This window comes from Thalassophryne amazonica, chromosome 23, assembly GCF_902500255.1.
Source record: "Thalassophryne amazonica chromosome 23, fThaAma1.1, whole genome shotgun sequence".
NCBI classification, from domain to species: Eukaryota; Metazoa; Chordata; class Actinopteri; order Batrachoidiformes; family Batrachoididae; genus Thalassophryne; species Thalassophryne amazonica.
Window position 1 is genome coordinate 28,582,459 of NC_047125.1, and position 26,937 is coordinate 28,609,395.

General features: G+C 45.4%; 1 protein-coding gene across 1 annotated transcript in view; it reads left to right on the forward strand.

The window, feature by feature from the left end:
* Window positions 1–26,937, forward strand: part of trpc5a (transient receptor potential cation channel, subfamily C, member 5a) — a 75,647-nt gene that overhangs the window by 31,438 nt on the left and 17,272 nt on the right. The window contains exons 8-12 of the mRNA XM_034165081.1: window positions 15,727–15,864; window positions 20,113–20,311; window positions 20,423–20,562; window positions 24,168–24,368; window positions 26,394–26,515. Coding sequence (XP_034020972.1) covers window positions 15,727–15,864; window positions 20,113–20,311; window positions 20,423–20,562; window positions 24,168–24,368; window positions 26,394–26,515 — 800 coding nt within the window. The remainder of the gene's footprint in view (window positions 1–15,726; window positions 15,865–20,112; window positions 20,312–20,422; window positions 20,563–24,167; window positions 24,369–26,393; window positions 26,516–26,937) is intronic.

Sequence of the window (26,937 nt, forward strand, 5' to 3'; positions counted from 1 at the left end):
ATTCCTGTGTTCACGGAATTTTCCTTCATCCTCTCGCTGAAAACAATGCAACATCTGGTTTAACATCTTACAGCCGACATGTCAATGCAACATACTTTTCCTCACAGTTTTCAGTGGTGTTGGATAAACTTTACTTGCTTTGAAATGACAATTTTTCCACTTTGAAACTGAATCTTTTCAGTTGTTCTGTCTGAAGGTTGTTCCTTTTGATGAGAATCAGGTGCCCTTTTCTTCTTTGAGACATTTGGAGACATCTGTGGACACTGCCAGCAATAAGAGCAGCGTGTGTTACATAACGCCGCTATTGGATTATGCATGACCAGAATGTGCACTGTTTCTCTGCTGCAGGCATATGCAGATTACCGTTATGGCTTCATCCATCCTCTGCCCATTTCACGTCACTGGCCTGATTCTTATTTTGGTGTGTGTGTGTATGTGGGGAGGGCTACACTCAATTTCACAAGGAATAAAAAGGATAGAAAGAAACGATGAACTGGAAGGAGATGTGTTTGCGCATGTACAATGCAAAAAAAAAAAAGTGGCCTGTTTCTGTTGGGGAGAGATGAGGGCTGTCCCCAGATGTAGGATTATTGCATCATGTGCGTCATATTTTAACCCTTTAGTGCCCACCCTCAAACGAGAATTTCAGTCATATCCGTCATTTCAAGGAGTTAGCTTGAATAATACAAAATGCCAGTGCTGTCGGCACATCAAGGCCTTGTGGTGCAAAGATCTCACTGGTGTGCTGCAGATCTTCATGCTCATAAAATCTAAAATGCTGAATTTACTTTGAAAAAGGTGATAAAACTTAGAAATTAAACCAAAATTTGTTCATATTTATTCACTTAACATGAGTGTTAGCTTAAAGGTTTCTTGGGGAAAGTGAGGTGGATACCCAACTTTTTTCAAATAAACTTAAGATTTTAGGATTTACAGCAAGTGAGCACATCAGAGCTGAAAGAGATTAAAAGAAGGACGACCCGAGCAATCCTGATTTTTATCCGTATCTGATCAATGTGCCAGATAGGCTCATTCTTGGGTTCCATCTTAAAACTTGCGTTCCAAAACTAATTTAAAAAATGAAATGCCATTTAAAAATAAATCTGTGACGTAACATGTATCTTTTAGATGTTATTAAAATCTCTTTTGGTTATAGGCTATTTTTGGCTCTATCGTCTATCACTAATGCAGTTGATAAGATGCACACTGGGCACACTGTGTAGTCTAACCTGAGCTAGCTAATTTCCAGCATTATTTCTCTTTACACGTTAGTTTGCCCAGCAAATGTAGTTGAAGGTGACCAACATTTATGAGGTACATCACACAATATTTTCCTCCTGTGCTCAGAAACAGAGGGAAAACACGCCACATTTTACTTTAATCTCCTGCTGCAGGTAAATACATGTGAAACATTCTCAGAAAAACAGGAAGTGAACTTGGCACTAAGATATTGCAAGGGAGGAGATGATGGTCTAGTGGTTAAGTGTTGGGCTGGAGACCATCCTCAGGATCCTCAGTTCAAATCCCAGCCTGACTGGCAAATCACGGGCCCTTGGGCAGGGTCCTTAATCCCCTAGTTGCTCCAGGTATGTTCTGAGCACCTTGTATGGCAGCACCCTCACATCGGGGTGAATGTGAAGCATTATTGTAAAGCGCTTTGAGCATCTGATGTAGATGGAAAAGCGCTATATAAATGCAGTCCATTTACCATTTGGCAGTAAGTCATTGTAAGCAGAATTTAAGAGACAAAAATTGTAAATGGTAAATGGAGTGCATTTATATAGCGCTTTTCCATCTGAATCAGATGCTCAAAGCGCTTTACAATTATGCCTCACATTCACCCCGATGTCAGGGTGCTGCCATACAAGGCCCTCACTACACACCAGGAGCAATAGGGGATTACATGTTGTGTGGGCCGCTGAAGAGGAGGTACTGCTGGCCTACCACCACCAGAGGGCGCCCTGCTTGAAGTGTGGGCTTCAAGCACAAGAGGGCGTCGGAGCAACAGAGAGTGACAGCTGTCACTCATCAACAGCACCAGCTGTCACTCATTCTACTATCATCATCCACATCACCATAAAAGCCGGACTGCAACTCCACCTCCCCGCCGAGAAATCAGCTACCACTCAGGTAATATTCTCTGCTGTGTCTGAACCATGACTAAATATTGTTCTGTGTGCAGCCATTTGTTCCTGTGGATACAGTCTTCTGCTGGATTGGCGCATAGTGTGGGTTTGCGACGTCTTCGCCTCTCACTCCATCCAGAGAAGCTACTGACAGGAGCTGCATGGGTGTTCCTATATTGGAGGTGGAGGTTCTCCCTCCCGGAGGAACTGAGTACTGAGAGATTACTGGGTGTGTATTCACACACCCACCATTAAGTGTTTCTGTTTCTGCCAGCAGTACCAGGTCTGACAGCTGGAGACAGTGGCCACCTGGGGTCCCAGGACTTGGCGGCTCCGGTGTTCTTCAGAGCTGTTGGCGGTGGAAGCCGTGTGGGATCCGGCTCTTCTCTGGACAGACGTCTTCTATCCTCGAGCCTGCCCACACGTCACCTTCTGTACGATTGACTGTACTTCACAACTGCAATTGTCTGTATTCCATTGTGCAATTCACAACATTAAATTGTTATTTTTGGCTTATCCATTGTCCGTTCATTTACGCCCCCTGTTGTGGGTCCGTGTCACTACACTTTCCCAACAGGATTTCTCGGCCAACGTCATGGATTCCCAGCGGCGTCAACCATCGCTTGAACAGCCAATGGAAGAGCAAGGTGCACAGGCGCCAGCAGGAGGCCTGTTAGGTGAGCTGCAGCACATCTTAACCGCTTTCACTGCTTGGTTGGACTTGGTAACCGAGCAGAATCGGAGGATGGAGGCTCTCGCCGCCAGGGTGGAAGCGCACAGTCAGGGCGCTGCTGCAGCACCTCCTCCTGCCGGTCATATGCCAGATACAGACATTCCACTGGTCGTTCAACGACTCCCCCCCCTCCATCCCCTGAAGCTTACATAAGCCCTCCAGAGCCGTACAGAGGCTGTGTCGAGATGTGCGCGGACTTCTTAATGCAGTGTTCGCTCGTCTTTTCACAGCGTCCTGTCATGTATGCGTCAGATGCTAGCCGGGTGGCTTACGTTATTAATCTGCTACGAGGAGAGGCACTCGCCTGGGCTACGGCGCTCTGGGAGCAAAATTCACGGCTCCTAACGACATATACTGGGTTTGTGAGGGAGTTCAAACAGGTTTTTGTGTTGGGAAAGTGTAATGACACGGACCCACAACAGGGGGCGTAAATGAACGGACAATAGATGAGCCAAAATACAACACTTTACTGTTGTGAAATGTGCACAACGAGAATACAGACAAACACAGAATTTGGGTTACAATCAAAATATACAAGGTGACGTGTGGGCAGGCTCGAGGATAGAAGACATCCGTCCAGAGAGGAGCTGGCACCCACACGATTTCCACCACCACCGAACCCGGAGAATACTGGAGCCGCCAAGTCCCGAGTCCCCAGGTGGTCACCGTCTCCGGCTGTCAGATCTGGTAATGCCTGGCAGGAAGCAGAAACAATCAAGGGTGGGTGTGAGCACACACCCAGCAAACAGTCAGCAAATCGTCTTTTCAGGTGGGAAACAACACCTCCACCTTTAACACTGAAACAACAAACGTGCAGCGCCTGACTACTTATCCGGGTTGGTGTGAGGAGAGAAGAACGTCGTCTCCGTTACGATCCACAACGAGCGAGCACATACAGAAGAACTGCCCCAAGCGGTTAAACTACAACGCCCTCCCTTAGAATCTGGGCTAAGGGTGGGTCATAACACGCACGCGGGGAAACCCCGCAGATCTGCATGAATCCCAGTCACGATCCTAAGTGGGGATCTAACTCTTCACGCCCCAGCACTGGTAGACACGGGGTCGGAAGGGAATCTGCTGGACAGCAGATTGGAAAAGGAAGTTGGGCTCCCTCTGGTGGCTCTACCTTCACCATTGAAGGTACGGGCACTAGATGGCACCCTTCTTCCACTAATCACACACCAGACATAGCCAGTCACATTGGTTGTGTCTGGTAATCACAGGGAGGAGATTGTGTTTTTTGTAACGCATTCCACCTCCCGTGTGATTTTGGGTTTTCCATGGATGGTAAAGCACAATCCCCGGATAGATTGGCCGTCTGGGGTTGTGACACAGTGGAGCGAAACCTGCCACCGGTAATGTTTAGGATCCTCGGTTCCACCCGGTGTGACAGCTAATGAGGAGGTCAAAGTTCCCCCCAATCTGATGGCGGTGCCTGAGGAGTACCATGATCTTGCTGACGTCTTCAGCAAAGATCTGGCACTCACTCTTCCCCCGCACCGACCGTACGATTGGGCCATCGATTAGATCCCTGGCGTTGAGTACCCCGTCCAGCAGGCTGTACAACCTCTCTCGTCCAGAGCGCGAATCAATGGAGACCTACATCCGGGACTCTTTAGCTGCCGGGTTGATCCAGAAGTCCACCTCCCTGATGGGTGCGGGTTTCTTTTTTGTGGGTAAGAAATACGGCGGACTCCGTCCATGCATCGATTACAGAGGGCTGAATGAAATAACGGTTCGCAACCGATACCCGTTACCTCTGTTGGATTCGGTGTTCATGCCCCGCAATGGAGCCCAAATATTCACCAAATTGGATCTTAGGAATGCGTACCACCTGGTTCGGATCCGGAGGAGAGACGAGTGGAAGACGGCATTTAACACCCTGTTAGGTCACTTTGAGTACCTGGTCATGCCGTTCGGCCTCACCAATGCACCCGCAACGTTCCAGGCCTTGGTTAATGACGTCTTGTGGGACTTCCTGCATCGGTTTGTCTTCGTATATCTAGACGATATACTCATCTTTTCTCGGGATCCTGAGACCCATGTCAAGCATGTATGTCAGGTCTTGCAGCGGTTGTTGGAGAATTGGCTGTTTGTGAAGGGCGAGAAGTGCGAGTTACACTGCTCTTCTTTGTCTTTCCTGGGGTTCATAATCTCCTCCAACTCCGTTGCCCCTGATCCGGCCAAGGTTGCGGCGGTGAGAGATTGGCCCCAACCAACAAGCCGTAGGAAACTGCAACAGTTCCTCGGCTTTGCAAATTTCTATCGGAGGTTCATCAAAGGCTACAGTCAGGTAGTTAGCCCCCTGACAGCCCTAACCTCCACTAAAGTCCCCTTCACCTGGTCGGATCGGTGCGAAGCCGCGTTTAGGGAGTTGAAACGCCGGTTCTCGACTGCACCAGTCCTGGTGCAGCCCGATCCAAATCACCAGTTCATAGTCAAAGTGGATGCCCCCTACTCAGGGATAGGAGCCGTGCTATGCCAGAGCGGGGAGTCCGACAAGGTTCTCCATCCTTGTGCCTATTTTTCCCACAGGTTGACCCCGGCTGAAAGGAACTATGACGTCGGCAATCGGGAACTTCTGGCGGTGAAAGAGGCTCTTGAGGAGTGGAGACACCCATTGGAGGGAGCATCGGTACCATTTATGGTTTTCACGGACCATTGGAACCTGGAGTACATCCAGACCGCCAAGCGTCTGAACCCCAGGCAAGCCCGCTGGTTACTGTTCTTCGGGCGTTTTGACTTCCAGATCACATACCACCCCGGGACTAAGAATCAACGATCTGACGCCCTGTCCCGGGTGCACGAGGAGGAAGTCAAGGCTGAGTTGTCGGACCCAACGGAAACCATCATCCCTGGGTCCACTGTTGTGGCCACCCTCACCTGGGACATGGGGAAGACCGTCCGGGAGGCCCTGGTGCAGAACCCGGACCCGGGAACCGGCCCAAAGGACAAACTGTACGTCCCACTAGAGGCCAGAGCTGCGGTCTTGGACTTCTGTCACGGTTCCAAGCTCTCCTGCCACCCGGGGGTGCGAAGAACCGTGGCAGTGGTCCGGCAGCGCTTCTGGTGGGCATCTATGGAAGCCGACGTCCGGGAATACATCCAGGCCTGTACCGCCGGGGCAAGGTGGACCATCATAACACCCGAGGTCTCCCCCAGCCTTTACCAGTGCCTCATCGCCCCTGGTCCCACATTGGCCTGGACTTCGTCACGGGTCTCCCGCCGTCCCAGGGCATGACCACCATCTTCACTATAGTGGACCGGTTCTCCAAGGCGGCCCACTTCGTGGCCCTCCCGAAGCTCCCAACGGCCCAGGAGACTGCAGACCTCCTGGTCCACCACGTCATGCGTCTGCATGGGTTTCCATCAGACATCATCTGGGATCGTGGTCCTCAGTTCTCCTCTCAAGTCTGGAGGAGTTTCTGCAGGGAACTTGGGGCCACCGTGAGTCTCTCATACGGGTACCATCCTCAGACGAACGGACAGGCAGAGCGGGCAAACCAGGACTTGGAGCAGGCCCTCCGCTGCATGACCTCCGCGCACCCGACGGCCTGGAGCCACCATCTGGCCTGGATCGAGTACGCCCACAATAGCCAAGTGTCATCTGCCACCGGCCTCTCCCCATTTCAGGTGTGTTTGGGGTACCAGCCCCCATTGTTCCCGCTCGTGGAGGGAGAGGTCGGGGTGCCCTCGGTCCAGGCCCACCTAAGGAAGTGCCATCGAGTGTGGCGTACCGCCCGTTCTGCCCTGCTCAAAGCCCGGACGAGGGCCAAGGCCCATGCAGACCGCCGGCGTTCCCCGGCCCCTGCATACGAGCCCAGGCAGGAGGTTTGGCTATCGACCAAGGAGATCCCTCTTCAAGTGGAATCCCAAAAACTCAAGGACAGATTTATTGGACCATTCCCCATCCTGAAAGTCCTCAGTCCGGCCACAGTGAAGCTGAAGCTGCCAGCTTCACTGCGGATTCATCCTGTTTTCCATGTGTCACGTCTCAACCACACTTCACCACTCTGCACCCCCGGACCTGTGCCGCCTCCTGCATGGATCATTGACGGGGAGCCAGCATAGACCGTGCGTCGGCTCCTGGACATCCATCGGAAGGGTCGGGGGTTCCAGTACCTGGTGGACTGGGAGGGGTATGGACCTGAAAAACGCTCCTGGGTGAAGAGGAGCTTCATCCTGGATCCAGCCCTCCTGGCCGACTTCTACCAGCGGCATGCGGACAAGCCTGGTCGGGCGCCTCCTGGGGGGGGTCCTGTTGTGTGGGCCACTGAAGAGGAGGTACTGCTGGCCTACCACCACCAGAGGGCACCCTGCTTGAAGTGCGGGCTTCAAGCATGAGAGGGCGTCGGAGTAACAGAGAGTGACAGCTGTCACTCATCAACAGCACCAGCTGTCACTCATTCTACTGTCATCATCCACATCACCATAAAAGCCGGACTGCAACTCCACCTCCCCGCCGAGAAATCAGCTACCACTCAGGTAATATTCTCTGCTGTGTCTGAACCGTGACTAAATATTGTTCTGTGTGCAGCCGTTTGTTCCTGTGGATACAGTCTTCTGCTGGATTGGCGCATAGTGTGGGTTTGCGAAGTCTTCGCCTCTCACTCCATCCAGAGAAGCTACTGACAGGAGCTGCACGGGTGTTCCTATATTGAAGGTGGAGGTTCTCCCTCCCGGAGGAACTGAGTACTGAGAGATTACTGGGTGTGTATTCACACACCCACCATTAACTGTTTCTGTTTCTGCCAGCAGTACCAGGTCTGACAGCTGGAGATGGTGGCCACCTGGGGTCTCAGGACTTGGCGGCTCCGGTGTTCTTCAGATCCGTTGGCGGTGGAAGCCGTGTGGGATCCGGCTCTTCTCTGGACAGACGTCTTCTATCCTCGAGCCTGCCCACACGTCACCTTTTGTACAATTGACTGTACTTCACAAGTACAGTCACAACTGCAATTGTCTGTATTCCATTGTGCAATTCACAACATTAAATTGTTATTTTTGGCTTATCCATTGTCCATTCATTTACGCCCCCTGTTGTGGGTCCATGTCACTACACTTTCCCAACATTACAGGCCTTGCCCAAGGGCCCTTAGTGATTTTCCAGTCAGGTGGGGATTTGAACCCATCATCTTCTGGACTCAAGCCCAACACCTTAGCCACTAGACCATCACCTCCCCAATTGTATTACTGTAATAAAAGAGTGATGAAAAAATTTTACAATTTTTTTAAAAAAAATCTTAATTGTTGGTCATTAAGCACCACATTGTATTATGTGCTCCCACAATCATTTAAGTTGTAGAAATATGCTTATTCTATACCACATTAATGCTGGCGCTACTAAAGCAAAATTAATGCATTAATATGTTTGAGCTCTAACTCAGAATAAACATTTTCCCGATACAAACTGTTGACTACCAATTTTAGACTGATTGTGTGGAAACATTGTCATTCTTCACGGTTCAAATCTGCTTTTATTTTTCACCTGTTGCAATTCTTTGGAAAGCAACAGGCTGAAATGTTCTTTCTGTTTGGACACCCAGCTGTTGTCCCTCAGGGGAGGACTGAGCTTTAAAATAAGACATAAAAGGATCTGCTACTGAACACACCACACTCATTATGCAGTTTGAAGATTGATAGACTAAGTTGGCTAAGATGTTCAAATAAATCATGTATGGTGCATCGGGATTTGGCCTGGTAGTGGATTCTGTCTTTTACTCATCTGGTCAATGATGGAGTTTCTAAAAGTCCATCTCACTACGAGCCGACTTGGTGAGCTGCCTAAAAATACCAACACATGCTCAGCTGTAAAACTGCGACAATCATATTTTGCTGACTGAAGCACGGTTATCAACAGAAGAAGAAGAACAGCGATTGAGCAGCAGACGCCGGGAGACAAACTCCTTCATTAGCATACCGCTACCTAGCAACAAGAGCCCAAACTGGAGTCTGGCAAGGGAAGGAGGGATGGAGACACAGAGGAGAGATGTTGAGAAGCAGAGTAAAAGGAGGAAAGAGAATGATAAATGATGAGAGAGTGAAGGAGAAAACAATGGTAAGAGAAGAGGGAGAAGAAGTGAAGGAAGCAAACATGACAATTTATGATGCAAGGATAAAAAAGAGTGCAAAATTAAAATCAGGAAAGTAGCAACCACAAAAGAGTGAAAAGAGGAAGGGATGGAAAAGGGAGAAAAACATGTTTACTAGAATGGAAGAACGTATTGGTAAGGTGAAATAAGAGGAAGAGTGGGAAAGAGAACAAAGTTAAGGATAGAGGAAAGGAGAATAAGTTTGGAGACAGGAGGCATCTGGGTGGTGGTGAGAAGAAGAGCAGGAGCAAAGAGAGGTGTGGTGGTGGTGTGGTCTGTTTGCTCACGTGTTTTGGCTCAGGTTGTTTAAGCTGCTCTCACACCTGTAGGAATGACAGACGCATTCAAGGTAGAGGTGGGATTACTCCAAGGGTTGGCTCTGAGCCCTTTGAAGTTTGCATTGATGATGGACAGGTTGATGGACGAGATCCAACTTTGACGTGTTTGCAGGTGTTATCTGTAGTGAAAGTGAGAGCAAGTTGAAACAATCCTGGAGACGTGGAGATATGCTCTGGAGAGAAGGGGAATGAAAGTCAGCAGAGGCAAGAGGGAGTACATGTGTGTGAAAGAGGGGGAGCATGGCAGAACAGTAAAGTTGCAAGGAGTAGAGGCGGTGAAGGTAGATGAGTTTAAATACTTGAGCTCGACTCTCCAAAGTAATAGTGTGTGGTAGAGAGGCGAAGAAAAGATTGTAGTGGGTGGAGAAAGGTGGCAGGAGGGATGCATGAGAGAAGGACATGAGATTTTGAGGAGGTTCAAAGTTTTTGGACTTCCGGCCACGTCAGCTGTCTCGAGAGCTTGGCTCCAGGAGGCCTTGTGCGAGCTTGACACAACTCCACCTACATTTTTCATGACAAGCACAAAAACAGTTACCGTGAAATGTCAAGACTGGAGGCCAGAGGTGGAGAGACGTCAAGTTACAACTCAACCCGTTATGATGCAAAACTGCATATGTGCGTGAACAAAGAGTGCAGGGAGAAATTAAGGAAAGTGAAAAGAAAAAGGAAAATGCTGTCTGAGGCAAAGGACGTGAATGGAGAGAACAACTGAGGGAAAAGGATGAGAAGAGGATGATGATGATGGTGGGACAGACAAGAAGATGAATAAAGATGCAGAACCGTGAGACGGACCGCAGACGAAGAGATGCAGCTTCAGGAAAAGTTTGGAAGGGGAAGAATGAGATGAGAACATCCACTGGTGAAAAAAGGAAGTGATGCAAGGATGAAAACAAGGGTAATGATTAAAAGATGAAAAGAAAGCTGAGGAAAGTTAGATGATAATCAGGAGGAGAAGTGAAGCCATGAAAAGAAAAGAAATAAGGTGATTCAAAGGAAGGAGAGAAGAAGAGAAAAGAGAATGAATAGAGGAAGGGGATGAAGTAAAAAATGAAGTAGAAGGTGTAGTAAAGAGGTCAAAGAGCAAAACGACAAATGAGGAGGAGCGCAGGAGTAATTGATTTTAAGGACTGGAGAGGAAGAGGAGCAGAATTTCAGGAGGAGATGCAAAAATAAGTAAAAAAAAAAAAGGCATCAGAAGACAGGGAAAAGAGGACTAGTTATGGCAAGGGAGAAAGAGAGGAGAAGAAAAGAATGAGATAAAACATGAAGATGAATAAGATGAGAAAATGAGGAGGCTGGCTTGTACAGTAGGATGAGTGTTCCGGAGAAAGAGAGGAGGAAACGAGGACAAGAAAGGAGGAAAAGCAGTAGAGTGATGAAAGATTCAGGAGAGGAGGTGGAAAAGAAGAATAGTAGATGAGACAAGCTGCAAAGGAATTTGCAAAGAGAGGTAGGACAAGAAGACCAACTGTGAAGAGGAGGAGGAGAGTGGAAAGGAGGGAGCAGGAGGTGAAACTGCTGCACTGAGGACGAAGAGACAAATTACAGACGGCAGGAGGAAGGAGACGATATGTGAGAGAGAAGGAGGAGTGGCAGGAGAGGGGGACAGAAAGAAATCAGTGATTCAGGAGAGAGGAGGAGGAGGAGCAAGTGGAAGAGGAGAGAAGGCAAAAATAAGAGAGAGCAGAGAGGAAATGAGGTGAGGGAGAAAGGAAGAAATTGAGTTTAGAAAAAGTAAAGAAAAGGAAAAAAGAGGAGAAATAATAGAGTGGAGGAGAAAGAAAAAGGAGGTGCTGCCTTGAATCGGCATCGAGCATTTTATCTCCCTCCGAAGGTCCAGTGAGTTTATGTCTTGGGTTCTGTGTGCGTTGGCGTCGTCAGTGTGCATAAACGTCTTCTTCCCCAAAACTGCTGGACAACTGAAGCTGAACCTTGGTGTGCATCGTCCTACCCGTGAGGACACCAAAGTTTGATCAAGGTGTTCCGATCCAATTTTCAAGATGGCCACAATCTTGAAAATCTCATATATAGCCATTTGTCAGCCATTTATGCTACATGGGTAGCAATCAGCAAGATTAAAAACATATCCGACAGGTTTTGATCTCAGGTTTTGGTCTGATTTCAAATATGGCTGCCATGGTGGCCATATTTGAACATGCCATGTAGAGCCATTGGTAAGCAGTTTTCACAGATACTGAGCTGAAATGTGGTACACGGGTAGCTAGTAGGTTGCTCCAGAACATATCCAAGAGGTTTTATGATTTTTTTTTTTACCTTGCTACAACCTTTAGACTTTGGCCATGCCCACTTTTCTAGCTGAAACTGTGATATCTTGTCTCATCCAGGTGAGCTACAGTGCTCATGGCACTGTTGTTCTCAGCTTGCTTGTATCATTTCACTTGAATAATTAAATTGTCTCGTTACCAAACCACTGCCCCACACACACACACACACACACACACACACACACACACGCACACACACACACACACACACACATCAGTATTTCTGTGAAGGAATGTCAAAAAGAGCAGCTATAAATCTGTCCATGTGCTGTGTTTCTGCTCCCTAATGATGATACAAACTCAACAGTTAGCTTCAACACCACGCACCACCGCATTGATTTTATGAATTTCATTTTAATTTTGCTGTGATCAGAATTGGCCTCAATAACAATAATAATAATAATCCATGTTATAATAGCCAAGTGCCTCTGTGTGCATGCATGCATATGGCTTCGATCCCGGAGAAACTGGGGAGGGGTGACATTTGCCGTTCGGTATGCTTATGTATTTTGAGTCAAGGATGAACGCTGCAAAAATGGAAAGTTGATAGGAATAATATTTTTGGAAAAACTAAAGATGTTGATGCTAACAACACTGAACAATGGTCATTGATAATTACATTCTGGACTCACACGCCAGTCCACCAGGGGCCGGTAAATCCTCTGTAGTGAGTGCGTGTGTGATTTCATTTAGTAAGTTCAATGTAAGCACATAATATAATTGTAAATATGATAGAAATACATGGATGACACAAGAAAGAGAAAACACTTATTTCCATTGTGGTCCATTTAAAAATCAAATGACAAAGTAGAAGTAATTATGATAATAATAATATGTATATGATAACAAGAACCAAAATGATAATTTGGGGCTCTATATGTACAATTATTTACAAGTATTGTCTATCAGTAAAGTATCAGTAAGTACTGATAACAGATTACTAAGTTGTAGGTTGCACCTCTATTCTAGCCTGTCATCTGCCGCCGTTAAGTTTGCTAGGTGACAGGGAGCAGGGATGGGATCTGCTAATGCCACAATCACATAATGCTGTCATTTCAGAATGGTCTCAGAAGGCTAGGTCTTTGTACAATGCAGCCATCAAAGAATGCAGCCCCTGAACTGAAACACAGCACGTGTATTCTGCTTACTTTCCATTTGCAAACATTCTTACCGCACTACTTTGCTCCTGCTGAATCTTAATTTTTCCCCAATCAATGAATAGTCAATAACCCAAAATGTGAATTTTGAGCTTGTTTTTATAGATATACCTGCCTGTTTCTATATATTTTTTCTCCTCCTGAGACCTGGCAACATTGACTCTAGGTGGGCAATCCAAAAAACATGCCAGCTAATCTGTAGCGAGTGTGTTGGATTGCCAGTTACAGTTGACAGTCTGATGGAGGCATGATGCCTCCGTTAGCTTTTAGCTAAATGCGCTGTTCCGTGACCTTGTGTGAAGGAGGATGAGCACAATGGATTGTTTACTTCCTTTATTTAAAAGCCTGTTTGTTTAAGACACCAATACACTTTTTATTCTTACCTTCTGACACGTGCACATAAGTGGGCATCAATGATATGGCGAAACGCACACCGCTGTTTGCACACCGTATGTGTAGCATGTGGGGACGCACTAATACAGAAAACCTCCATGAAGAAGTCTCATGTAAAATGTCAAGTCTCTGTTGTTGCCAGATTGAGCGTTTTCCACAAGCGTTTTCCCACTTTTTTGTTGGAAAGAGGCTTTATAGTCCCCAAATGTATTGTGGAGTAAGAGACTGAATTAGAATCCTGCAATTTTAAGTGACAGAAACAAGGAAAACAACAGGACTGACGGACTTCGATATAAATCCAGCATTATTAGCGGACAGCAGTAATGAGATGCAAATGGAACAACACAGCAACCACAGCTTTGACAGAGCGCCCAAGAAACATTTTATAACCACAGCCAAAAGACTCAGCTCACACTTGAAGGTAAAACTTTTACTGCAAGAGTGTCAACTGAAAAAAAAAAAATCTTTGTGCTGGTAATGAGTCGTAAATCCTCTCGTGTCAACACAATCAACAAACGGCACCAGAGACTGCGGCGCTAACGCTAATCCTCCACAGTTCCAAGCAGGTTAGTATCCAGCTCCTGATCTCAAGTGTTTATTCATGTTCAGCTGGAACACATTATGTATGCAGCCTCTAAAATTATCGGCACCACACTCCCTTCTCTAAAACAAACCCACGAGTCCTGACTGCAGAAGTTAGATTAAAAAATCCTCCTATCCAGCCAAACCCTCTGTTAAAATCTTCCCTCTCAGGAAAATGGCTCTAGTTTATCCTCTCAAAGAACAAGAGATTTAAGCGAGCCCCAATCTTCAAGCCCTGTACGTTCACAGATATCCATCCCGGAAGGTCACCTGTTTATAACTGTGAAAAATCAGGGTGTAACGATCATGTTTGTCCACGAATGTGTTCAAGAGCGCGGTTAGTACTGTCTGATGTCTGAAAAAACAGCCACTGCTTAATCGTAGCTCACCCTTGGTGCTTCTGGAAAACCTCCCATTAGCCATTAGAGGCTCTGTGGAAATTTAATGGTTTGCCAAAGTATGTTAATGTTCACAATAGAGAAAAGGAATTTTCATACATCTTGAAAATCCCACCCTGGTTAAAACAGGACTGTGGCATAATGACGGGTTAGCCCAATCCATTGACACCCTCCCAGACCCACTAAGGTTTTCCAAGGTGTGCACAAGGTTCAAACAGTAGCCTTCTAGGAGAACAGCACTTTAGTAACCTATATGTCTGTAGTCTGGACTTTAACCAAGTTACAAAACGTTTTGTTTTTTAAGGCCCATACCAGGTATTTTGACATTTCAACCCAAAATATAAGGGTATGATCTGTTCCTTTAGTGGCAACAATTTCCTAAGCCATAGAACTGAAGTTCAAACACATTTACAGCATCTTCATTTCCATGATACCATTGAGACACCAAGATACCATTGACCCACCATTGTATCATTGACTTACCATGGCACCTTTGAGCCACCGTGGTACCATTGACTTACCACGGTATCTTTGAGCCACCAAGATACCATTGACCCACCATTGACTTGCCATTGTGCCATTGAGCGACAAAGGTTTCTTCCTTATTTCATTAAAGAACCATTAAAAACAGCTCTTTGACTTTATAAGCATATGGGTATCCATCCATTTTCTAAACCCGCCAATTACAGTTAAATGTTGCATGGAGCTAAAACCTCATCCAATGGTGCATATTGATGTCTGACATGAAATGATTGGGAAAAACCTAAATCCATGCATTCTAATTTGATAAATTGCAGGAAACCACTTAAAATACATTATTATTGAAAGTGACAAACTACCACGTCATGTTACATCAAGAAAGAAATGTTTGAAGTATCATTTAGTGCATCTTTAAAACCAAATCCTCATGGATAATCAGTCATTCAGCTGAGACTTCAGCTGAGACTTCACCCGAGCAATGATAAATCAGATTATTGAGTCATCAATAATCATCGTTAATGTTTTCTGGTGTAACACAGAATAAATCATATTTGTCTGCCACAGGGATTTTTACTGCCACAGCAGCAGCAATTCTTTAATCTTCTTTCCCCTGCGTGAAACACAATGTTCTTTTTTTTTCCTCTGTGCTTTTCTGTTTCATCCCTCGTTTTTTTTTTGTTTTTTTTTTCCTTTTTCTCTTTGTGCTTTTCCCCTTTCTGCTATTTTACATGCAGAAACTACAGAAACACGTCTGTTGTTGATTCAGATCCAAATGAGAATTCTGGTTCATGTCTTTATTTTCATTGTCTCTGCAAATTAATTTAGGTTTTAAGATTTCCCGTCTCACATTTGACATTTATTTTTCAGCCAGTATTTCAAAAGTTTTTTAGTAAATTGCTATCAAATTTGGTGGAATGGTTCATCACATCCAGAACATTAGCTTTTAAGATTTGTGGCATTTTCCATTTTAATCACAAGTACATTTTTGCACAGAAGAGGATCAGAATCTGTCAAGTTAAATTTACATGGATTCCGAGGTTGTAGTAATGTTTCTTCCATTCTAGTTGCTATTTTTTTTCCATTTCTACCTTTGATGAACTACAGGTATTTTAATGGAACATCGTGAATTATTATCTGTCTTTCAGTTTGTGGCTCAGCCGAACTGCCAGCAGCTCCTGGCCACGCTGTGGTACGACGGCTTCCCAGGCTGGAGGAGGCGACACTGGGTGGTCAAACTGGTCACCTGCTTCATTATCGGACTGCTGTTTCCCGTCTTCTCCCTGGTGAGGAATTAGGGAGGGAGACTGATGGTATAATGAAGGGTCTGTGTGCACTTCCAAGGTTTATCCACCAGGGGGCAGATTAATGCAGATCTTTTTATCGATCAGCATGTCGATAAAAATGCCGTCTGTCCGTCCGTTTTCACTTATTAGTGAGATATCTCAAGAACCACTTCACCAATTTCATTCATATTTAACATAATTGAGTGATCCCCGACACCAGTCAGTTATGGTGACCTTATGACCAATTTCAAGGTCAAAGCAAGATTTTCAAGATATTGTCACTGCCGTCCTTGTTAGCATGATATCTCAAGAACCAGTTGACTAATTTCATTCATATTTAGTGTAAAGGTGTACCTGGGTGATCCCCTGACACTTTAGGTTATTGGTTTGTGAGGACCGGGGAGGGATAAGTCATCTCCTGATGACTGTTTATTATCCAGTTTTGTGTCTTATTGATGAATCCGACACTGTTGACCCGCATGGTGGTATCATTGTGGACAAACTCTCATTTTCATCTTCACTATAGGTTAATTCTGTAGCCCCTTTTCCACCGCTGGAACTAGACCTACTTCCCAGATGTCGCCTTCTGAGATATTGTGACTCCATTGCGAGGAAGACCCGCCAGGCTCATGCAGCTATGTAGGCAACAGTTTCAGCCATCATGTAGGACCCGAATCCTTGCTGGACCTTGTGCATCGAGAAGAAAGCTAATAATGCCTCTACCTCCTATCCATATTCGGTTTCCACTTTTCAGCTCTTGCTCTTGTTTTGCTAGTCTAGGTTGGCGCTTGTTGTTGTCATATTCTCCTGTGGAACTTAATGACCAGTGCTGAAACCCGTCCAACGGTTTTCTAGTGCCGCTCAGAAGTACCTACAGAGCAGGGACTTATCTTGTGCCAAAAAAGGCCCTGAAAAACAACTTTCAGGGGCAGAACCTGCAGTGGAGAGGGGTGGAGAGGTCTTAAACTGGCTGGTTCCAAAGTTATTCTGCCCCTGTGGTTGGTGCAGTAATTGTACACGTCAAGCCAATGCCACAATGACCTCGAAGAACAATCAACTCCATAAAGATTTTACAGAATGGATTATACCACAAGTGGCTGCAATGCGGCCAAACTGACTGGGGCTGAAATAATCGAGTAATACATGATAATGGCTCCATTGTTTGTGTGGCAGCAGCAGTAATATTATCGCCTTAATGTGGTTATTCCACTCGGTGTTTGGATTCATTTAAAGCCTCACTGATGTGACTCTGCGTTAAGTTACGGTCACCAGCAGCGACAGTAGCAGCTCTGAAGAAACAAAGAATTCCAAGAATCTACAAGTAACAAGCAGCTGAGCTGAAAAACAGTTACCCGATAACTTTGTGTTGTCAGTGACTCAGTTAATCAGAATCAGAATCAGAAGAAGTTTATTGCCATTGCCAGTGAACAGGATTCACAGACTAGGAATTTGCTTCGGTACAATGGTGCAACATTAAGAAGAGATAAAATGCTAGGATAAAATATAACATATGTGTCAAAATAAGATAAAATATAAGATAAAAAAAGAAATATGAAATATGAAAGGCTGTGTGCAACAGAAAAACAGAGAAACAGAAAAACAGTGCAGTGGGAGGAGTGCAATTAAAAACCAAAGTATATTGTCTAAAGTGACCCGTGATAAAATGATAAAGTGACAGAGTTAAGCTTAAGGTGACTGAGTTATGTGGAGTTCATGAGTCTAACGGCAGAGGGGAAGAAACTGTTCTTATGGCAGGAGGTTCTGGTCCGGATGGACCGTAGCCTCCTGCCCGAGGGGAGTGGTTTGAATAGACCGTGAGCAGGGTGAGAAGGGTCAGCTGTGATCCGACCTGCTCGACCCAGAGTCCTGGAGACGTGCAGGTCGTGGAGAGATGGAAGGCTACAGCCGATCACCTTCTCAGCAGAGGCCACAATGCACTGCAGTCTGTGTCTGTCCCTGGCTGTAGCCCCGGCGTACCACACCGTGATGGAGGAGCAGATGATGGACTCGATGATGGCCGTGTAGAACTGCACCATCAGCTGGACAGGCAGCTTGGCCTTCTTCAGCTGCCGCAGGAAGTACATCCTCTGCTGGGCCTTCTTGATGAGGGAGCTGATGGTTGACTCCCACTTGAGGTCCTGGGTGATGGTGGTGCCGAGGAAGCGGTGACAGACCACAGTGGTGATGGGGCTGTTGGTGAGGGCGGGGGGGCTGTGGCTTTCCTGAAGTCCACGATCATCTCCACTGTTTTCTGGGCGTTGAGCTCCAAGTTGTTGCTGCTGCACCAGGTCACCAGCCGGTCCACCTCCCTCCTGTAGGCAGACTCATCCCCATCCGAAATGAGTCCGATGAGGGTGGTGTCGTCCGCAAACATGATGAGCTTTATGGAGTCGTGGCTGGAGGTGCAGCAGTTAGTGTACAGGGAGAAGAGCAGAGGGGAAAGGACACAGCCCTGTGGAGATCCTGTGCTGAGAGCCCGAGTGTTTGAGACATTTTTTCCCAGCCTCACACGCTGACTCCGGTCCGTCAGGAAGTCTGTGATCCACCTGCAGGTGGAGTCGGGCACGTGGAGCAGAGAAAGCTTGTCCTGGAGCAAAGCCGGATGGATGGTGTTGAATGTAGAGCTGAAGTCCACAAACAGGATCCTAGCGTAGGTTCCTGGGGAGTCCAGGTGCTGCAGGATGGAGTGCAGGGCCAGGTTTATGGCATCATCTACAGACCTGTTGGCTCTGTAGGCAAACTGCAGGGGGTCCAGGAGGGGGTCGGTGATGGACTTCAGGTGGGATAAAACCAGGCGTTCGAAGGTCTTCATGACTACAGACGTGAGAGCCACAGGACGGTAGTCATTAAGTCCAGTGACGCGTGGTTTCTTGGGGACTGGAACTATGATTGAGGACTTGAAACAGACTGGAACATGGCATGACTCCAGGGAGGTGTTGAAGATCCCCGTGAAGACTGGGGTTAGCTCATCAGCGCAGTGTCTCAGGGTGGCAGGAGAGACACAGTCTGGGCCCGGGGCCTTATGTGGATTCAGCCTTTTGAAATGTCTCCTCACGTCATCCTCTTGGACCAAGAGGGCAACAGGGGGAGTGGGGAGGGCAGCAGTGAGAGGGAGGAGGTCCAGAGTGTTTGAATATCCAGTTGTGTGGGGGGGGAGGAGGTGTGAGTAAGGGACTGTTCTCAGTTTAGGTAACAGTTAGTGAGGGTTTTGTCAGACAAAGTTCAGTCACATTTTGCTTTCTGTTTGTTTTCATCTCTTTTTCTATTTTAGTGACTTCGCCTCTTCTTCCTTTTTCTCCTTTTATGTGCTTGTTTTGATGCTCCTGCTAAATGAAGATGGGGCATTATGTTTTCACCTCCTTCATCCAGGCCTTCGTCTGCAAACAATAACTAAAGAACACCTCGTCCATTTGAAACCATTTCTTGTTAGTGTATTGGGGGTCACGAGAGGAAGGTTCCTTTCAAAAATAGCCATCATCCATTATCAAATATGGCTGCTACGGACACACCATCCTGATTTTTTTTTTTTTCGGCCAATAACTCAACAATACCTTTTCTGATTGAAACAATTTCTTAGTAGTGAGGAAGATTCCTTTCAAAAATGGGAGTCATCCATCATCTAATATGGCCGCCATGTTAATTTTTGTTTCCAGGCAACAACTAAAGAATGCTTCATCTGATTGAAACCATTTCTTGTTGGGACAGAGAGGAAGGATCTTTTTTCAAAAATGAGCATTGTCGTTATCCCATATGGGCCACTAAAGATGGCATCTTGATTGTTGTTTCTTCGTAATAATTAAATAATACCTTTTCTGATTGAAACCATTTCTTGGTGGTGAATTGGGGGAGAATAGAGGACGTTCCTTTTGAAAGTGCCAGTCTCGCGCAATGGAAATAGACCATTTGCCATCTTTAAAGCACCAGTCTTTCACAACACAATTTCCACACTTCATTATCACCTCAAGAGGGGGCATGTGCCATGCTTTCCTTCTTACCCACCGGTTTTGTTGAAGTATTCTTGTGTTTATAGTTTAGATTGTGCATCACATGCAAAATGAAGGTACAATTTTGAAGACTTGAAGGTGTAGCACTTTTTCTTTTTCGCCATTTAAGGGTTCTTTTCCTGTTACCACTATAATTGCATTCATTAATATTCAATTAAAACTTTCATAGTCTTATATTGTCAGTGTGATTGTTCCTTCCCTTACGTGTCCTCTTTCCTCCCCTTCTTTCCTCACCTGTGCTCAGATCTACCTGTTGGCTCCGAAAAGCGCACTAGGACGCTTCATCAAGAAGCCCTTCATCAAGTTCATCTGTCACACGGCGTCCTACCTGACCTTCCTCTTCCTGCTGCTGCTGGCCTCGCAGCACATCGCCCGCACCAACCTGCACATGCAGGGGCCGCCGCCCACCATCGTGGAGTGGATGATTCTGCCGTGGGTGCTGGGTATGAAATGTGGCGTTAGTGATGAACATGTGATCTTGCAAGAAGCCTGCACGTGGACGTGTTTGAGTCAGGATCTGTGCGAGTAAACGGGGATATTTGTGTGTGTTTCAGGCTTCATCTGGGCTGAAATTAAGGAAATGTGGGACGGAGGTTTCACAGAGTACATCCACGACTGGTGGAACCTGATGGACTTTGCCATGAACTCCCTCTACCTGGCAACAATATCGCTGAAGATTGTGGCCTACGTTAAGGTAAGAGCAAAGTGAGGGCAGGACGGAGAGACGTTATCCAGAGTGAACAGCAGGGATCTCAAAGCGTGGTCGGCATTCAGATAATGCTGCAAAGCCCCTTAGATCCTGGATAGCAACCACAAAGACAGACAGTTTATCTCCTGCAGCTAGGTGAAATGTGGGCGTGTCCTCAGCCGCTTAAGTTAAACTTAAACTTTTAAGACACTGGGGACGCACTTGTGTGATGGATCATGACCAGAGAAACGCACCACATGGCCAAAATGTCACTCACAACTGCAATTGGTGTCAGGTGTAACCTTTGACCTTTATAACAGGAAGTTTGATTTTAGTGAGCAACAACAGCTCATCCCTCAGCTTTAATGTGGTTAAGATGCACATTCTGCTCTCATCTATTTATGTCCTCACCCGTGTGCACATTCCAGACGGAGGGGCCATCTGCAGCAGCTGTGAGTCACTGATGGCGGCGGCTGGCCCCGCCTACACAGGCAGCCTATAAACGTACCTGTTTAGATGCAAGTCTGATTTGTGTACACGTACACAACTAATCCAGTCTTCACATTTCAGCCCTGACGGCAACATCGTGCATTGTAAAACAGGCTGATTGACGGATGGTAACACGTTAGTGCCGCTTGACTGTTTGACAGGAAGTCCTTCAGGCAGGGAAGGTGTCCTCCAGGAGTGGATTTGAGCAGCCCTGCTCCAAACAGATCTCTCGGCTGCCTAACTACTTTGAAAATTACCATATTAGGCTGAATATACACTCACCGGCCACTTTATTAGGTACAGCTTCATAGCATCAGGTACATTCAACCAGTCTGCCCATTCAACCAGTCTGTCCATTCAACCAGTCTGCCCATTCAACCAGTCTGCCCTTTCAACCAGTCTGTCCATTCAACCAGTCTGTCCATTCAACCAGTCTGCCCTTTCAACCAGTCTGCCCATTCAACCAGTCTGTCTATTCAACCAGTCTGTCCATTCAACCGGTCTGTCTATTCAACCAGTCTGCCCATTCAACCAGTCTGCCCTTTCAACCAGTATGCCCATTCAACCAGTCTGTCCATTCAACCAGTCTGCCCTTTAAACCAGTCTGCCCATTCAACCAGTCTGCCTTTTCAACCAGTCTGCCCTTTCAACAAGTCTGTCCATTCAACCAGTCTGCCCTTTCAACCAGTCTGCCCATTCAACCAGTCTGTCTATTCAACCAGTCTGCCCTTTCAACCAGTCTGCCCATTCAACCAGTCTGCCCATTCAACCAGTCTGTCCATTCAACTAGTCTGCCCTTTCAACCAGTCTTTCCATTCAACCAGTCTGCCCATTCAACCAGTCTGCCCTTTCAACCAGTCTGCCCATTCAACCAGTCTGTCCATTCAACCAGTCTTCCCTTTCAACCAGTCTTCCCTTTGAACCAGTCTGCCTATTCAACCAGTCTGTCCATTCAACCAGTCTTCCCTTTCAACCAGTCTGCCCATTCAATCAGGCTGCCCATTCAACCAGTCTGCTCATTCAACCAGTCTGCCCATTCAACCAGTCTGCCCATTCAACCAGTCTGTCCATTCAACCAGTCTGCCCATTGAACCAGTCTGTCCATTCAACCAGTCTGCCCTTTCAACCAGTCTGCCCATTCAACCAGTCTGTCCATTCAACCAGTCTGTCCATTCAACCAGTTTGCCCATTCAATCAGGCTGCCCATTCAACCAGGCCGTCCATTCAACCAGTCTGTCCATTCAACCAGGCTGTCTATTCAACCAGTCTGCCCTTTCAACCAGTCTGCCCATTCAACCAGTCTGTCCATTCAACCAGGCTGTCCATTCAACCAGTCTGCCCTTTCAACCAGTCTGCCCATTCAACCAGGCTGTCCATTCAACCAGTCTGTCCATTCAACCAATCTGCCCTTTCAACCAGTCTCCCCATTCAACCAGGCTGTCCATTCAACCAGGCTGTTTATTCAGCCAGTCTGTCCATTCAACAAGTCTGCCCATTGAACCAGTCTGTCCATTCAACCAGTCTTCCCTTTCAACCAGTCTTCCCTTTTAACCAGTCTGCCCATTCAACCAGTCTGTCCATTCAACCAGTCTGTCCATTCAACCAGTCTGTCCATTCAACCAATCTTCCCTTTCAACCAGTCTGCCCATTCAATCAGGCTGCCCATTCAACCAGTGTGTCCATTCAACCAGTCTGCCCATTCAACCAGTCTGCCCATTCAACCAGGCAAGTTCAACTCTTCTGATGACTAACTGTGTTATTTTCTTACAGGTTGTGAGGTAGTTTGTGGTTCATAGCCAAGTTTGAAAGTTCGTGGTAGAGGGAAACGGCAAAAATGGACAAAATCTGGCATCGCGGTGTGATTAAGTACCTGCATAAGAAGGGGTTTTATATATATATATATATATATATGTATGTATATATATATATCTCGTAGAGTTATATAATCAAGGCCATCTTACAATTTTTATGAAATGGATTATTCAGAAAAAAAAAAATCTTTCTCACATTATTCAGTATATTTCTGATCTAATATGAATGAAGTTGTAATATCTGTACATACATTGTGTGTGTGTGTGTGTGTGTGTGTGTGTGTGTGTGTGTGTGTGTGTGTGTGTGTGTGTGTGTGTGTGTGTGTGTGTGTGTGTGTAAATGCGGGTAAATTAATGGCTGTGCCCTGTGTGTGTGTTTGTGGTTGTGTGTTGAACGCTAATAACAGCTGAATTTAGAATGAGGAACAAGGCAGATAAGTGAGAGACAGACAGATGAGTGAAACACAAAAGAAGGGACTGTGAGAACTGTTGACAGGGAACAATGGCGTGTTTTCCCGCTGCTGGCTTTAATTATCTGAGATTTAAAGGGAACGGTTGTCCTGTTCCAGAAAGTTAATTAAAATATTTAAAGGAAAAATGTTCAGTTGTAATGTTGTGAGAACAGCATCATAATGTTCTGACAAAGCGGTGCTGATGTGTTCGAACACACTTTCCAGCTGTGGACTTTGATACGAGAGCAGCAGGTCCTGGAGTCTTCTCACAGGCCTGCCCCAGGTGCACTCTGGATACAGTCTGAAGACATTTCAGGGTTTGGTTTTGATCAAATCTTGAGCCACACTGATTTTGGAGACATTATGGTAAATGTGTTTTGTTTTCATTTTGTTGATTTTGTTCAATTTGTTGGGCTGTATTTTGCTTGAGCTTTGCCCAACATGTTCCACAAGTTAATCACCTGGAGACAGTAACTCGGGTAATAATCTCACCAAGTTTGGTGAAAATCCATCCAGTCATTTTGTAGTTATTTTGTGTTCAGTGTCTCACACGGGGGTGATTATAAACCCACCTCCCGTGGGGGGGACCTCAGGGCAGAAATGTTAGAAATGCATCACTATAGTGAAAGTCTAGATTAGGAGTGAAACTTGAAGCGTCTCAGTTTAAATGTAAGATGTGTGTGCGTGTGTGTGAAGTCAATTTGAGGTGTTTGCGAGTCGGTAATGATTTTATTGTGTTGTCACAGCTGTTAATAAAGCCTCACATTTATCACCTCAGCCTCTCTGAGTAATAAGATAACTCCTCTGCATTTTCACCTGGGTTTTTTGTTGTTGTTCTTCTTCTTCTTCCTTTGTGCAGTATAACTCCTCTCGTCCCAGGGAGGAGTGGGAGATGTGGCACCCCACCTTGATAGCCGAGGCCCTGTTTGCCATCGCCAACATCTTCAGCTCCCTCAGACTCATCTCCCTCTTCACCGCCAACTCGCACCTCGGCCCGCTGCAGATCTCGCTGGGGAGGATGCTGCTGGACATTCTCAAGTTTCTCTTCATCTACTGTCTGGTACGTGAAGGAAGATGTTCGTTAACAGGTTGAAGTCTGAATTAGTCTCATTTTTTAGACAAGTTAGTCTCAGAAGATACTATTTTGACTCACCAAGTCTTAGAAGTGCTGATATTTAGACACCCCCTCCCCGACCCCACCCCCCACCCTGCCCCATTTATTATTTGGAAACTCTAGTTATGACTTCTGTTTCTTTCAATGTTAAGAAAAATTGTTTTGTTAAATTTGTTGTAGCTTTTAGTAAATTTGTTATTATTTCATTAGCTTCATGAAATTTAGGAATTTTTGTTAGATTTGTTTATGCTGTTTCTTTTGTTAAACTTGTCATGACTTTTGTTAAAAGTTACAAAAGTGACTTTTGTTTAGTTAAACTTATGACTTTTATTTCTTTGAATTTGTATGATTAGTGTTTTGTTAAATTTATGACTTATTAAAGCTTTGACTTTTGCTAAATTGGACTTTTTGTTGAATTTATTTGAATTTCTTTGTTTCTTTTTAAATGTTTACTTTTCCTTTGTTAACCTCCCATATTTCATACTGGAGGGGTAACAATAGCATGTCCTCCCGCCTGTCCATTACTGTTTTTGCTTGTTAGTGCGATAGCTCAAGAACCAACTGACCAATTTCTTCATATTTAGCATAAGGGTGAACTTGGGTGGTCCCCCGACACTTTGTATTACTAATTTGTGGGGATACATCATCTCCTGATGACTCTTTTTAAAGTTGTTTTGACTTATATGTTTCTTTTGTAACTTTTCTTATGACCAAATTATGACATAGGAAGTCCACGTTTTATGTTTTTTGTTATTCCTATAATTTAATTTACTTAAAATGTTATAGACTTTTAAGAAGTTATAATTTAATTGCAGAAATGAGAAAATTTGATTTAATGTCTCCTCTTTATGACAGAAAGTTGGCATTTTAACCTTATATGTCATAATTTTGACTGAACATTTCAGTTGATTGACTTCAAACTTTGGATTTTAGATGTCTTTGTATGAACATTTTGCTTTAGCTTTCCCAGTTTTAACTCATTACATCATCATTTTGTGTTGCTGTGAGATTGTTTTTTAATGTTTTATTATCAGTTTTCATGAACTCAGCTGACATAAATGGTCTTCTGTTTTGTCCTTGGTTCTGCTCAGAGTAATTGGAATTTGGCTCAGCCACCAGAGACGGATGCTTTACATGAGCCACTGAAGCACTTTAACTGCATAAGTCGGTGCTCGTCATTACATACAGAGAAAATTCTCATCATTTTGCTTCAGATAAAATGATGTGTCTATCTTAAAACACAATAAAATGCCCAGCGTGTTGTTTCAAAGAGAATTTTTGTGTACGGTCTGCGATGATGATGACAAAGCGTGCAACTTGCTAAACACACTCTATGCCCTTCACTGAGGAGAGGAGCACATTACATGATGATTTCATTATGCCAAGAACTCATTCATTCCTCATTGGAGGAACTGCTGACATAGTCGCATGTGAACTGTTCAGCTCCCCGCAAAAATCAATCTCAGTGGGCCCGAGGCCCAGAATCCACACTGCTCCGTGTTCGCTGCAGCGACTGCACATCACTCTGCCAGTGTCGCTGTGGTGCACATGTCCTGTTCAAAAATCCCAGAAGGACCTTTACCTCCAGAATGGCTGAACAACAAAGAAGAAACCACAACAGGATCTGCAGTATCTTCAAAGACACTCCTCTGTGATCTTCATTGGCAGAATCTCCAGGGTTCGAGGTTGTTCTTCGTGGTGGGAACATGAATACATCCAGATGATGTAATTCTCATGTGTCATCTGCATATAAAGCAAAAATAATTAATACTTTGAGTTCTGAAGCCAGGGTACTCTGCTGAAACCTGGTGGATCTCTTTCTCCAAGTCAGGAGCAAGTTCATGTTGACTGAAGGACATCAAGTGTTTCTTCCTTAAAGCTTTCAAATGACCAGTCGATTTAGATCAGTCAGCAGGAACATCTGGACACAACATGTAGAGTTAATGCTGTTATGTTTTTGGTTTGGTGTAGGTCCTCTTGGCGTTCGCAAATGGTCTCAACCAGCTGTATTTCTACTATGAGACCAAAGCCTCAGAAGAACCCAACAACTGCAAAGGCATCCGCTGTGAGAGGCAGAACAACGCATTCTCTACGTAAGTGATTGAATATACTACATTGTCTTAGTATAGTACATAAAATTCTTAAAACAGAGTTTTCACAACAAAAGCCTTCACATTTTGAAGGTTGTGAATATATACAGGTGGAAGCACATAATTTGTGTAAAAAAAAGAATATTTATGCTCTGTTTCAGTTCAAATACACACCAGATTACCCCCCTCCCACCAAGAGAAACAACACTTTTGAAGACATTAATTAGTTCATTAATTAAGCCTAATGCAGCCATAAGTGCACAGATGTACTACTTATTTAAAGAATATGAGCAGCTCTGGGTGGGAAAATGACAAATAGATCATTTGGAAATTGGTTATACTTTTTTTTTTTTTTTTTTTTTTTTACACTGTACTGTTTAGAAGACGGGCCCACAAAAGTCTTATCAAGGTTTTGCTCATGGTGG